Source organism: Oryzias latipes, chromosome 11 (assembly GCF_053564925.1).
Source record: "Oryzias latipes strain Hd-rR chromosome 11, Olatipes_Hd-rR_3.1".
In the NCBI taxonomy this organism is placed as follows: Eukaryota; Metazoa; Chordata; class Actinopteri; order Beloniformes; family Adrianichthyidae; genus Oryzias; species Oryzias latipes.
In genome coordinates this window covers 28,092,011-28,107,627 of record NC_136247.1, presented here as the reverse complement: position 1 = coordinate 28,107,627, position 15,617 = coordinate 28,092,011, and the positions used below count along the sequence as shown (strand labels likewise).

General features: G+C 44.1%; 1 protein-coding gene across 1 annotated transcript; it reads left to right on the top strand.

Moving 5' to 3' along the window:
• The first annotated feature begins 277 nt into the window (after nt 1–277).
• Nucleotides 278–14,951, top strand: LOC110013758 (uncharacterized). Its single transcript, XM_078954532.1, has 9 exons — nt 278–383; nt 489–791; nt 6,125–6,160; nt 7,045–7,367; nt 10,122–10,328; nt 10,385–10,648; nt 10,727–10,955; nt 13,414–13,569; nt 14,515–14,951. Exons 1-9 carry the CDS (start codon nt 332–334, stop codon nt 14,823–14,825), a joined length of 1,881 nt encoding a protein of 626 aa, XP_078810658.1. The 5' UTR covers nt 278–331; the 3' UTR covers nt 14,826–14,951.
• Nucleotides 14,952–15,617: the final 666 nt, after the last annotated feature.

The window sequence follows — 15,617 nt, the reverse complement described above, 5'->3', positions numbered from 1 at the left end:
ACAGCAGGAGGTTTCTTCACATGTTGAACAAAGTCATTCAAGCAATTCATTAGGGACAATACAAAGAAAAAGTTAAAATAATTTATTGAAATAGAAGAGAAATAGCAGTCATTTCAGACCAACATTTAGCATTTTATTAACTAGCATAACGTGATGAAGATGATCCATGTTCCTGTTGGAGTCAGTGGTTTCCATAGAGACACTTTGCATCAGCAGCTCCATGCTCCAGTGCTCTGGGAGACTTTATAGTCCTGAGAGTTGAAGACTGGATGACTGACAGCTGTCCTTCCTCGCAGCAGAAGACACAGAAATCCTCCTCTTCCTCCAAAACATGAGTGTGATGTGCGTCCTCATCTGGACTCTCCTCTGCTGCTGCTTCACAGGTAAAGTCCAGAGAATCCAACTCCTCTCCTCTATGAACATCCGTCCCTCTGAAATGAAGGCCACAAAAGCATGAAGCTGCTTTCTGTTTCTGTCTGTCTCCTCAGAGTCCAGAGGACAGGTCACAGTGACTCAGCCTGGAGCAGTGAGCTCTGCTGTGGGAGGAAATGTCTCCATCTCATGTTCTGCTAGCCAAAGTGTATATGGTGGAGATGAGATGCACTGGTACCAACAGAAAAATGGAGAATCTCCTAAACTACTCATTTACGAAGCTAACAGTAGAGTAGCAGGAACTCCAAGTCGTTTTTCAGGCAGTGGATCAAACTCTGATTTCACTCTGACCATCAGTGGAATTCAGGCTGAAGATGCAGCAGTTTATTACTGTCAGAGTTATCATAGCGGCTATGTGTTCACACAGTGAAAAAGAGTCGTACAAAAACCTCCCTCATTCTGGCTGAACAGAAACTGAACTGACTGCTGCAGCTGGAAGATGCTGCAGACACTGAAACACTTCACTGAACATCCATTCTAACAAACACAACAAAAACCTCAGTTTAAGCAGTTTAAGCCAGATAATGTCAAATAAAATAAAATCAAATTTTATTTATAAAATAGCGCTTATCACGCATTTTGTGCAGCTAGAAGCACTTTAACATTAAAAACAAAAAACACACATTACAGTAAAAACCCAACCCACCCTTCACCCTTCCCACCCCCCTCCATTAAAACACATCACCCACGACAATGAATATTGACTATGCAAGTTTGAATGAATGAATGAATAAATAAATAAAAAATAAATAAATAAATAAATAAATTATAAGCAAGCAAATAAAAAAGTATGCCTTGGCTCTGCTGTGAGGAAACGGTATTTGCTAATCTCTTCATACCAGGAGCCAGCCTGGCCAATTGAACATCGCCACAGCGCCAACCCAGACCGGGACAGCACCGGGGTCCACTTCACAGATGTGAAGATGCAAAATTAAACCCCAGCCGCCCCAGCAAGGGCAAGAACTGCAGCAACAACCACCGGGCAAGCCGGCAGCCCTGGCAGAAAGGATCCCCACAAGAAAAAATGGGGCTAAAATCATGATAAGATACTAAAATTATAAGATTTATTTAAAAAAAAACAACAACACAAAACTGAGAATAAGATGCATAAAATGAAATTAAATACATAAAATAGCCTATAATAAAACTAAAAGAATAAATTAGCAGTTAAAATCAACTAAAAGCCAAATTATAAAGGTGGGTCTTGAGCCTCTTCTTAAAAACCTCTACAGTCTCTGCGGCCCTGAGGTTCTCTGCAGGCCGTTCCACAGGCGAGGACCGTAATGGCAGAACGAAGCCTCACCATAAGTTTTGGTCCTCACTTTAGGAACAACTAAGAGGCCAGTGCCAGAGGACCTCAGGGTCCGCGAGGGTTCATGTCTTAAAATAATATCATTTAAATAAGAAGGCCCAAGACCATAAAAACATTTATAAACCATTAAAAGAACTTTAAAATCAATCCTGAAACGTACAGGGAGCCAATGCAGCGATTGTAAAACCGGTGTAAAGTGTTCCCGCCCTCTGGTTCTCGTCAGAACTCGTGCCGCTGAGTTCTGCAATAGCTGTAGATTTGAAATAGACTTTTTGGGTAAACCAGAGAGCAGGGCATTACAGTAATCTAAACGACTGAACATAAAAGCATGCATTAGCACTTCTATGCTGGCAAGAGAGAGGAACGGGCGACTCTGGCAATGTTTTTAAGATGATAAAATCCTGTCTTAACGACATTTTTTTTTTTTTTTCTTTTTTAACTTGTCCTGTCCAACAGCTAGGCAAACAGATGAGAGCTGAGGGCCTCTTGTGTTGGACATATTTTATTTTAACAAGAGGGGTTATTCATCTTCAGACAAACCAAAGGTATGTCTGAATAAACCCCTTTTGTAATTGAGGCCAAACTTTATTAATTTCAATCATGTTTGAAAATCTTTGGTGTTGGACCGGACGGAAAAGGAAAGAGGGGAAGAAGAGAGAGGGACGTTAGAGAGAGGGGGGGGTAGGAGGGTGATAATCGGAGGGGAAAGGGGGTAAGACCATGAAGCAGCATAGAGCAGACAGGTTTACTGGTTGTTTATCATTACGGTACGGTTCAAATGTAGTACAAAAAGGGCGGGGCCTGTTCACACACACTCAAATGTTATCAACACACCTGCTAGCTGCAAAAATGTCCACATGTCAACATGTACACAAAACAGATAGTGTTCACGAACGCATATCTATGCCTTTAAACCAACTAGTGTGAAATCTTTCATTCATTCAATCATGCAAACTATTAGTGCAAAGGTGAGCTAACACCTGTGCTCAGGTGAGTGTTTATGTTCTTCTAAAATGGATGGTGGAATGTGAAAAGAAGGAGGAGGAGCGCCCAGCCACCCCCACACCCAGACCCCCGCCGCAGCAGCAGCGGCAGCCGGAATTCCCCCAACGCCATACGGGAACAGGCAGGGAACAACCGCCCCCCGGGCGACCAAGACCGCCAACCAGGCCAGGGCCAGCAGGACCGCCGCGAGGCCCCCAGAGCCAGAGAGCAGGGAGGCGCAGAGGGAAAGAGAGCGCCGCCCCAGCCCAGCCAGGAAAGCAGCCCCCCCGCCGCGCCGGAAGAGCCCAACGCAGGGCCCCACCGGAGAGGGACGCCCACAGCCCCAGACGAGCACCCCACCACCACCCAGGAGTTCCGGGCATCCCCCCGCCCCGACCCCAGGTACGAGCCAGGACCCCCAAGGGAGACCCGCTCCGCACTCCAGGCAGCCACCCACCCGGCCCACGGTTGGTCCAGGTAGGAGCAAGGCAGGGGCCCGCCGCCCCCGCCGAGGAGGGGGGAACCCCGGGGAAAAAAGGGCGGCCCACAAGGGGTGTTATAAATATGGCCCGACCAGGCTCGGCCATGTTGGAAGTTTGGCGGGGCCCAGCGCCCAGGGGCAAGGACCAGGACCCACCCCCCAGGGACACGAACACCCCCGGCTCAGGTGTAATATGAACCCCCCAACCGTGCGGAGAGAGCACCGCCGGGCCCAGGGAGCCGGCACCCAAGGGACACGGCCGCCATCGCCAAGGGGCCCGCACCCCCCACCAGGGAAGGGGTAGGGGACAGATGGACCCAGGTCCCACCTTCCTTGTAAAATGTGTGTGCGTGTATGGGTGTTTGAGAGGGTGTTTGTGTGCATGTGTGTGTGTTTATGTTTGAATGTATATATTGAAGGGGGAGGGGTGTGTGTACTAAGGGGGGTGCAGTTAAAATTGGCGAGTAGGGCACTAAGGGGACATCTCCTGATTACTCACAGTGATGTCCCCTCACCCTCCACACCAAGGGGCCCTAAATGTCTAAGGTGCGGTTAAAATTGGCGGGTAGGGTGCCAGGAGGACATCTGCTGCTTGCTTGCAGTGATGTCCAAGCACCCCCCCTACCAAGGACCCTACATGTCTAAGGTGCAAATAAAACCGAAAGAGGGGGGGCCCACTCCATACGGCAACCATAGGAGGGGGGCCACTCCCAAGTAGCCCCCCCCCCCCCCCCCCCCCCAAGGCGCATCGCAGGCTAGACCCCCCACCCCCTCACCCTAATATGAGGTTATATGAGGAAGGGGGTAAGTTGGGGACAGCTGGTAGACTGTCCCCCGGTGGTCAAACGGCCGACCCCAGCCCACCCCCAGCAAAGGGGCCAGGGCCACCCAGCCCAGGGGCCCCACCCCCGGAGGCCAGAGCGACCGGGGGCCCTGAGAGGGTTGTCCCGTCCCGTCCCAGAGCCAGGTAAGGGCCGATCCCATCCCCAGGTGCAGATGGGCAGCCCATCCGGCGCCGCTGGGCCCCCCACCCCCGAGCAGGGCCCCCCGCCAACCCAGCACAGGCAAAGGGACCACCCCCCCAAGCCAAGCCAGAGCACCACCCAACACCCCCACCACGCACCCCCACACCCAAGCCCAGAGGACCACGCAGCGCCCCAGCCCGCCCCACCCAGGCACCGGACCCGACCCCCCGACCAACGGAGCCCCCCACCGCCCCCGCCAGGCACCGGAAGCCCCGACCCCCACCCCAAACCATGGCAGAAGGGCAAGGAGCAGCGACGACCAAGCCCTCCACCCCCTAAGTCATGGAGTTAGCTATGGGAGACCAGAGAGACTGAATTCTTTCAAAGTTACTTGAGCTTTGGGCTGACATTTTTTCCAAGCTGATATGATCAAACAGCAGATTCCTGTGTTGACTTATGTTTATATTTTTCTTGTTTTTCCAATTTATTAAAATAGTTTTTTTGGCAATACAAAGAGTTATGAAAATGATAGAGCCTAATCCTTCTTCTATATCGATGGCACTCATGTCACCAAGCACACAAAGTGACGGTGAGGCCGTGATTGAAACCTTAAGCCAGACTGATAAATCGGCACATACCTGCTGCCAGAGAGCCTGGACAGGAGTGCAGAACCACAGTGCGTGCATGTAGCTGTCGGGTAGATTATTATCACAGTGCTCGCAAATGTCTGAGTTACTGAGACCCATCTTGAACATCCTCTGTCCAGTGTAGTAAATTCTGTGAAGAGTTTTGAGATGGATTAGCTGCATATTTGGACTTTTTGTCAGTTTAAAGGTGTTTAGACAGAGTTCTGACCAGAAGCTTTCATCTGTGCTGATGCTCAAATCTGCATCCCATTTTTTTGTTGGAAGGGCAATATTGTTATCTAAATTACATAAAAGTTTGTATATTTTGGAGAGAGTTCTATTCATTGAAAAATTAATCAGAGTGGTAACTACATCTGGTAGCTTTAAATCGTCGTCTTTAATTTTATACTTTTTAGTAATACTTGATTTAAGTTGCTGATATTCCAAGAAGTTATTTATTCCATGTTTGTCTTGAAGTTCCTGGGGAGTTATGAATCTTCTATCAATAATTACGTGCTCTAGTTTTTTTATGCCCCCTGCTTGCCAAGCTGGGAAGTGGATAATTTTTTTGTTTATAAGGATGTCCGGGTTGTTCCAGATGGGTGTCATTTTGCACGGTTGAATTGATGATTTTGATCTTTTGAGAAATTCCCACCAGGCTGTTACGCACACACACTTTCACACGGCGGGATCCAAATCTTCTGGTCAGAGGTCGGCCACTCTACTCCTTCTCCATGGCTGCTTAAAGGTGTGTAAATGACTATTAACCTAAACTTAGATAATTCCATTTTCTAGAATGTAACATAATACCTGATGTGCAAAGAATTTAAATGTATTTCTCAAACTGTGGAGAGTAAGATGACAGGACACTGAAAATCACAAAATAAAACATTCATTTAGAGAAGTTACTTTTACTATCCAGTGTAACACAGCAGTTTATTTTATTTAAGATTATTTCAGAAAATTCAAGAACAACTACTGTTACTTTGGATTTTTACCAGACTGTTACTCTGTAAATGTTGGAATTTTCTTAAATTATATTTTATTTTGAAAGGTGTTTAGGAATTTGGTGGTGGTGCTGATAAAAAACGTTGGTTAATTATTTACACAGTTTCTAAACCAGAATCAAAGTCAAAAGTTGTTTAAATCTTAATTATTACTAATTTACCAAAACAGAATTGAACTACTGCTAAAAAGATAACGTGTTATTTGAAATCTCCAGCCATCATTTCAGTTGAGTTTGTTTGTTTCAGAGTCAGAGAGCGTGTCTCTGTACAGTCAGAGGTTTTTGTACGACGCTTCCATCAGTTTGTATCACTGTGGTGGACTTTTGGTGGAGGAACCAGACTGGAAGTTGACTGTAAGTATTTTTTATTTCATTAAAAATAAAAAATTTAAGATGATTAATGTTATGAAGAAAATTCTTATAATCTAAGGTTAATGTTATTTATATTTTATTATTCTTATTTTTATAAATGTAGTGGTTTTCAATGACATTTTCTGTAGAGAAATTAAATCTCAAACGTTATTATTTCTAACTTTAAGGTCCTGAAATATTCAGTCAGGATCATAAATTATTAATTTATTTGTGTAAAAATGTCATAAAAACGGGAGAAAAATAGTCATAGTTGTAATTATATGTAACTTCCTCATCTTCCATATATTTCTCAGAGAAATCATTTCTGTCCTAAAATGTGAATCAGAAGAACTTTTTGTGTTTGTGTTGCAGAATTTCATGCCAACGCTGAGCCTTGTTGTCAGTTTGTCTGTCAGCATCTTCTAATGAGCTTTTAGTGACAATGATTGAAAATGAACAAAGCTGCACTTTGATGAATGACAGGGATCAGTTGGAACAGATTAGAGTTTCATTTGAATGTTCATTTCATTTGTTCATCACAGCATGAATTTGTAACAGAACTGATCAAGTCCTGCTGAAAACACAGAGAAAACATGTTAGATTGAGATGTCTTTGCAGCTGTTAGTGCAGACTTAGGAAGAAGATGCTTTCATGCAAAAGAAAAGAAGATGGAGAAAAATGTTCCTGGAAGAAGAGTTGAAACATCAGACAAGAGTCACAATTGAAGAAAGGACTTTTGGATGGTTTTATCGTTAGCAGAGAAACTTCTGTTTGTGTGCTCCATCAGTGATGCCTGTCTGTTACCATGGTTACTGAGCTCAGAGAGGGAAGTGAAACACTCAGCAGTTTCATCTCAGCTCTAAAAGGTTTCCTCTGTTTCTCTGCAGTGGGTCATGTGCCCCCCTCCCTGACAGTGCTGGCCCCCTCCATGGAGGAGCTGCAGCAGGGGGAGGCCACACTCATGTGTGTGGCCAACAAGGGCTTCCCCTCAGACTGGACTCTGTCCTGGAAGGTGGTCGGCAGCAGCAGCAGCAGCAGCAGCAGGGAGGAGAGCAGGAGCCCCGGGGTGCTGCAGAAGGACGGCCTCTACAGCTGGAGCAGCACCCTGAGGCTCTCTGCAGACCAGTGGGAGAAGGTGACCTGTGAGGCCAAGAGAGGATCCCAGACTCCAGTCTCAGAGACTCTCAGGAGAGACCAGTGCTCCCAGTCCTGAACTCAGACATGCTGATGGAAATCTGCTTTCTGTGCACTTCTTCTTTATTCTCTTTCTTTAACTCTTCTTGACTTGAAGTTGAACTTTGAAAACAAACCTGCTAATAAAAATGACATTTACCAACTGATTTCCACGAGTCTGTTTTTATGTCAAAAGAAAATTCTTACATTTTTCTCTGATATCACTTTTTCTGAAGAATAAAATAAAACAGCAACAAAAACATGAACTCTGTCAGTGTTTTTTCCTTTCAAGGTGACAGAAAGTAGGAGGAGTCCTGGATCACATGGACATTGTTCATTAACCATTTTCAGCATGAATGGCTCAAATAGTTTGTCAAAAAGAACAAATGACATCAAATGTAAAGAAGAAGCTGGTCTTTAAACTCAGGAGTTCAGAGTTTTTGCATTGACAGCAAACAATAAATAGCTGTCAAAAAGTTGGACACACTTGTCCATGAATGAACACACAAGAACACACACAGAAGAACTACAAAGTCTTCTATGACAGTTTATTAGGACCAACAAATCCTTCTTTTGGAGAGAAGTTTCACAGGAAAACAGCCTGTCTCACTCTGACAGCATCAACAATTCTCAGCACTGATCTTCAGTCAAATCTGAGCAGCACAGTCCACTCAGCCACCAAACTGAATGTATTTCAGTGTTATTGGAAAATACTGCTCCCATCTACACTGAGGTATTTGATTTTCCCCAAAACAACGACCTACACAAAAATATGATATGAAAACAAAAGGTATCTGATAGCGATATTGACCTTTTTAATGTTCCTTCATGTTACCATGACCTACGCAATGATTTTAGTAAAGCCAAAGCTAGCGCTCTTCCGCCCCACCGTCCTTATGATTGTGCAATCAATCTGCTTCCTGGATCCACATTGCCCAAGGGACGTTTATTCAACCTGTCTGGCCCTGAAAAGCTGGCAATGGAAAATTATGTCCAGGAAGCCCTTTCTCTGGGTCACATCAGACCGTCCTCGTCTCAGGTAGGGGCCGGTTTCTTCTTTGTGGAGAAGAAAGACAAGACCCTTCGTCCCTGCATTGACTATCATTAGCTAAATCAAATCACCATAAAAGACAAATACTCACTGCCACTTATCTCGTCTGTTTTCGATTCTATTCAAGAAGCTCATATTTTTTCCAAATTAGATCTCAAGAATGCCTACCATCTTGTCCGGGTTAAAGAAGGGGACGAATGGAAAACGGCATACAACACGCCACTAGGACACTATGAGTATCTGGTCATGCCGTTTGGTTTAACCAATGCACCTGCCGTTTTTCAAATGATGGTCAATGACATCCTCAGAGACTTTCTCAACCGGTTCGTATTCATTTATCTGGATGACATTTTGACTTACTCACGCAACCAAACTCAACACGAACACCATGTCCGACTGGTCCTTAAGAGGCTTCTGGAAAATCAGCTTTAAGTCAAACAGGAGAAATGTGAATTCCACGTCGAAACAGTCCAATTTCTCGGTTACATCATCGAGGCAGGACGCATTCGTCCTGACCCCTCTAAAATAGAGGCAGTTAAGAACTAGGAGCCTCCCGAGAATCGCAAAAAACTACAGCAATTCCTCGGATTTGCGAATTTCTATAGACGGTTCATTTGGAACTTTAGCAGTATTACTGCCCCCCTCACGAAGTTAACTTCCGTCAACCACCCCTTTCAATGGACACCGGAGGCTCAACTAGCATTCACAAAACTCAAAGAACTGTTTGTATCGGCAGCAATCTTGATTCAACCTGATCCGTCTCGCCAGTTCATAGTGGAGGTGGACGCTTCTGATTCTGGGGTGGGAGCCGTATTATCCCAGAAGGAAAAGGGTTCCGGGAAACTTAAGCCATGTGCCTTCAATTCACGTAAACTTACTCCGGCAGAGCAAAATTATGATGTTGGCAACCGTGAATTATTGGCTATCAAACAGGCCCTGGAAGAATGGTGTCACTGGTTGGAAGGAGCGGAGCAACCTTTCATCGTTTGGACGGATCACAAGAACCTGGAATACCTCAGGACGGCCAAGAGACTAAATTCCAGGCAAGCTCGCTGGTGTCTCTTTTTTGACCGTTTTCGTTTCACAATCACCTACAGGCCAGGCTCCCGCATCATTAAACCCGATGCTCTCTCCCGGAAGTACAGTCCCACGGAACAGGACACCACCACTATTTTGTCACCCACCTGTGTCATCGGCAATCTAACCTAGGACGTGGAAAACAAAGTTCTACAAGCCCAAGGTGAGGAACTTAATCCTCCTCCCGTTCCCAGAGGCACCTTGTTCATTCCTCCATCACTCCGTTCTGACGTCATTTCATGGGGACATTCATCCCGAGTGGCATGTCATGGAGGGGTTCATCGCACACTCAACCTGATCCGGAGGAGATTTTACTGGCCGTCCATGAACAAGGACGTACGTGAGTACATATCCGCCTGTGCTACATGTGCCCGTTCTAAGTCGTCGTCCTCGGCTCCGGTCGGCCTCCTTCATCCTCTCCCTACGCCCAAACGTCCCTGGTCACACCTGGCTATTGACTTTGTCACCAGTTTACCTCCATCACAAGGAAACAGCATCATATTCACAGTCATAGACCGGTTCTCTAAAATGGCACATTTCATACCATTACCCCATCTGCCTACTGCCTCTGAGACAGCGGACGTCATTGTTAACCATGTTTTCCGCCACCATGGTATCCCCACAGACATGGTCTCTGACCGTGGCCCACAGTTTGTTTCACAGGTCTGGAAAGCCTTCTGTTCTGCCTTGGGAGCCACGGTCAGTCTCTCATCCGGTTATCGCCCCCAATCCAACGGCCAAGCGGAGAGAGCAAACCAGGAACTGGGGGCAGCCTTGCGCTGTCTGGCAGCACAGAATCAACAGGACTGGTCACAGTACCTGGTGTGCATCGAGTATGCCCCCACAATACTCATCCCTCCACTGTTACTGGTATCTCCCCGTTCGAGGCCGCCCTCAGGTACTCACCACCTCTTTCTCCGTCGCAGGAACTTGATCTGGCAGTTCCCTCAGTCCAACACCACCTCCGGCGCTGTCAACGCGTCTGGCACCAGAGTAGGGCAGCTCTCCTCCGCACCAAGGAGAGCAACTGCCGCATTGCCGATCGTCGCAGGGTGGTGGGACCCGACTACCAAGCTGGGCACAAGGTCTGGCTCTCGACTCGTAATGTCCCCATTCAAGCCTCATCACACAAACTGGCTCCCCGGTTCATTGGACCCTATGTCATTGACAAGATTGTCAACCCCACCTGTGTCCGTCTACGTCTACCCAAGGCTCTCAAGATACACCCGTAGATCAAGCCTGTTTTGGACAGTCCTCTGTGCCCGCAGTCCCCTTCCACACCGCCCGCCCGGGTCATTGACGGCGCCCCTGCCTTCACGGTCAGTCGGGTTTTGGATGTCCGGCGTTGGGGTCGCAGATTCCAGTTCCTGGTCGACTGGGAGGGTTACGGTCTGGAGGACCACTCTTGGATTTCCCGCTCGCTCATTTTGGATTCCTCGCTCATTGAGGACTTCTACTGGGCCCACCCAGATCGCCGCCCTGGACCGCCTGGAGGCGGTCGTTGAGGGGGGGGGGGGGGGTACTGTCATGGTGCCTCTGTCAGACTCCTCCCCCTCCCCTCTCTGCTTGGCTCCTGATTAGACCCAGCTACTTCCACTCACCTCATCTTCCGCCAACCTACACAAAAAATATGATAAGCAAAATATCTGATACATTTGTATAAAAAAAGAAGAAATATCTTCCTGAATTGCAATAATCTTGCAGTAAGTTGTTTGATTATATTTTATCTTTCAAAAACCAAAATGATTTTCTATGGGTTTGTGCTGCAGATTGAATGGAATGAGACTTTTTAGGGAATAACCATTCACTTTTTTCTACCTGGACTACATTAAAGGCCTTTTCTCTGGCATCCTGACAATATAAATCTGTTATCATAGTTTATTTCAGTGTTGTTCTTTTGTCTTACTTAGTCACAATGATCATATGTATATGTATACATTTTTGTGATGAATACATTAATTACAGAAATATACATTTGTATCTTAAACATCTTTTTTCAGACTACTAAAGACAAACAAGAGCTAGACATTTGATCTGGTAACATAAGGTGTGTTGTGGCCACAGCAGCCCTGGGGGCCGGGGGGGGGGGGGGGGGGATCAACTCACATAAAAGAAACTTGTTGACTTCTCTTTTATCAAAACAAGGTGTTTTATTCAAACTATAGGTGTTTTTTTACTGTTTTTAGAAAACCTTTTTCTTCCTACCTCTCAAAGTCTCCAAAAACTAACAAAGAGCTCCACCTGAGGCTACAGGTGAGCAAGATAACAAGGAAGGAGTCATGAACCAACAGATGTGATACCAGTGTCCTTGATAAAAATAAGAGGAATAAAATATTATTTATGATATAATATGCTCTGATTATTGTAAACTGGATCAGTAGAATTTACAAATTATACTAAATCTGATACCAACATGGTTTTTATTGTGTTAGAATGGATGTTCAGTGAAGTGTTTCAGTGTCTGCAGCATCTTCCAGCTGCAGCAGTCAGTTCAGTTTCTGTTCAGCCAGAATGAGGGAGGTTTTTGTACGACTGTTTTTCACTGTGTGAACAGATTAGGGTGGTGATCACTGTAACAGTAATAAACTGCTGCATCTTCAGCCTGAATTTCACTGATGGTCAGAATGAAATCAGAGTTTGATCCACTGCCTGTAAAACGACTTGGAATCCCTGATTGTCGAGTGCTAGCATAGTAAATGAGTAGTTTAGGAGATTCTCCATCTTTCTGTTGGTACCAGGCTAAACAGTGATTGTTTTTATAAACATAAACATCCCGACTGGTCCTACATGAGATGGAGACAGTTCCTCCCACAGCAGAGCTCACTGCTCCAGGCTGAGTCACTGTGACCTGTCCTCTGGACTCTGAGGAGACAGAGACAGAAACAGAAAGCAGCTTCATGCTTTTGTGGCCTTCATTTCAGAGGGACGGATGTTCATAGAGGAGAGGAGTTGGATTCTCTGGACTTTACCTGTGAAGCAGCAGCAGAGGAGAGTCCAGATGAGGACGCACATCACACTCATGTTTTGGAGGAAGATGAGGAGGAGGAGGAGGATTTCTGTGTCTTCTGCTGTGATGAAGGACAGCTGTCAGTCATCCAGTCTTCAACTCTCAGGACTATAAAGTCTCCCAGAGCACTGGAGCATGGAGCTGCTGATGCAAAGTGTCTCTATGGAAACCACTGACTCCAACAGGAACATGGATCATCTTCATCACCATGATTATTAAAAAACATGAATAAATATTACAATAATTTATTTTTTTATCTGCTGAAAATGGGGCCACTTTGAGTCTGTTTGTTCAATGACCATAAACCTGTTCAATGTCATGTGAGGAAGTCTAATTATTTTACATTTGTGTTTGCTTTCAATATTTCAAAGTATTTATATTCCTTTTTTTAGGTGTCTTACTGCTATAAATTCAAAACTGGTTGATGTTAAATTTTCCAATATTCAACATGAAACTTAGCTTTGAACAAATCGCAACAAGAACTGTTTTTATCTTCTGTCTGGATGTACAGACAAACAAGACAGAACAGCAGGATATTAAAGATTCACAATACTGAGTTTTTATATGAAAATATGAAACATTTAATCATAAATGCTCAAAGACAGATTGAACTCCAAAGATAATTCTACTTCATTTGACTGACTCAGCTGTTTATTTCATTTAAATCAGAATTTCTGCTGATTAAATGTTGATTTTTGGAGTTTCTGCAGAGCAACATTTTAAACAAGTTGTTGGTTCAAACAAACTGCAGCCACATTTAAACTCATTCATTACATGCATGCTTTTATTTTGGATTCAGAAGAGATATTTGAACATTTTGGGGGGATTTCTGTGTTTGTGTCATTTAATTTTAACGGAACACTATTTACAAGTCTTTGAGTAAGAACGTCATTAAAAGAGTTTATTTACATATTTATTTATATTAACATTTAGATTTCTAAGACTAAGATGTGATGTTTTCATGTTTTCTGTCATCAGTTGAGTTTGTTTGTTTCAGAGTCAGAGAGCGTGTCTCTGTACAGTCAGAGGTTTTTGTACGACGCTTCCATCAGTTTGTATCACTGTGGTGGACTTTTGGTGGAGGAACCAGACTGGAGTTTGGAAGTAAGTAGATCTTTTTGCTGATTTTTATGTTTTCATGTCTTAGTTCCTACTTTAATTGATGCTGAGTTACTAGTATTCTTTATGAAATGACATACTATTAATTTTGGTAAAATACGTTTTTATAAGCAGACTTAGTCTGCGTGAAACTTGAAAATACATAACTGTTTTGCCTTAATATAGAATACATCATAATTTCTATGTTAATCAAGAAATTAGAAATATCTAGTTTATATTAAAACAGCTGGAAAGAGTCTCTGTTCAGTCAGAGGTTTTTGTGTCACAGTGGTGAACTTTTGGTGGAGGAGCCAGTTTGAAATAATTTTTAAAAAGTACCTGAAGAAAAATTTAGGTTAAGTTTCAGTTTTTATCATTGGAATCTAAACTCTTTTTCAGTCAAAATATTTAAACTTAAAAAATGTTTTATTACAAAATGTGCAATTAACAGTGTTATATATATATATATATATATATATATATATATGTAATGTTATTTTAATGTGGTCATCGTGCATTAAAAGGCAGTTTTTACTCACAAAATTGATTTTCCCGACATTTGATATTTCAGAACATCTTACTTTTATTTCAAGGATTTTCTGACAGAAACCTGACATGATTGTTGTGTTTTTGTCCTAATTTGTACATTTCTTTCATATGTGATGAAGCTTTTTAAAGACATTCAGTCCAAACTTGTTTCTACATGCAGATGCATCTGCTCTTTTTCTAACCCAGTTGGACATTTTTCAGTAGAAACTGAAGTTTCTCTTGTTGCTGATCTGCATGAGAGATTTCTTCAAGGAAGTGAAACAATGTGTGAATCAATGACTGATGGAGCAGAAAAACACCTGAACACAAATCTTCCTGCAACTGAAAGCACTCCATCCAATCAGAGCTTTTGTATTGACAGCTGTGTGCTTCCCGTCCTCTAAGCTGATTGGTGTCTCCTAGGTGATGCCCCGCCCTCCCTGACAGTGCTGGCCCCCTCCACGGAGGAGCTGCAGCAGGGGGAGGCCACACTCATGTGTGTGGCCAACAAGGGCTTCCCCTCAGACTGGACTCTGTCCTGGAAGGTGGTCGGCAGCAGCAGCAGGGAGGAGAGCAGGAGCCCCGGGGTGCTGCAGAAGGACGGCCTCTACAGCTGGAGCAGCACCCTGAGGCTCTCTGCAGACCAGTGGGAGAAGGTGACCTGTGAGGCCAAGAGAGGATCCCAGACTCCAGTCTCAGAGACTCTCAGGAGAGACCAGTGCTCCCAGTCCTGAACTCAGACATGCTGATGGAAATCTGCTTTCTGTGCACTTCTTCTTTATTCTCTTTCTCAAAGTCTTGACTTGTTACAGTTTAACCTGGAAATATTATCTACAAATTAAAAAAAAAATGTTGACTGATTTCGTTCTTTCATTATTGCATTTATAAATAATTAAATTAAAACATTTAATTGCTTATTGAATTCTGTTTTTTTTTTTGCATCACTGTGGTTAAATCCTTTAAAGATAGATAAATAAATCAAAGTGCAAATTAAAAATATACATGAATACTACCTCAAAGGAATAGCTTCCAGGTGGCACTAAAACTTGTCCACAGTCATGTGGACCAGCAGACATTTTTTAAGGATATAAATTAAGAAACATGAAGGACATTTAATATTCTAATTTAAAAATATTATTAGGGATGTATTCAGTGAGGGAGCCGGTTTAGCTCGTGCTGGTTTGCTGTTTGCCTGTTCCCTTCTCTACTTCTGTGACGGTCCCAAGCCCTGGGGCCTCATTTATAAAACTTTGCGTAGGATTTGCGTCAGAAGTGGCGTACGGATGAAACATAGGATGTGCGTACGCACAGACATATTCCGATTTATTAAACCGTGCACACGCAAACCCTACGCATCTTTCCCTTAATAAATCACAACCAATTCTAAATGCAGCGCAGCTTTTGCGGCCTCATGACACGCCCATAGTTGCCCATAAATAGTCCGTGAAACGCCCACAAATGAATATTCATTGATTGCGGAACCATGGCAAACCCAGAGAGGAAATCAAAAAAACGTAACTTCACTC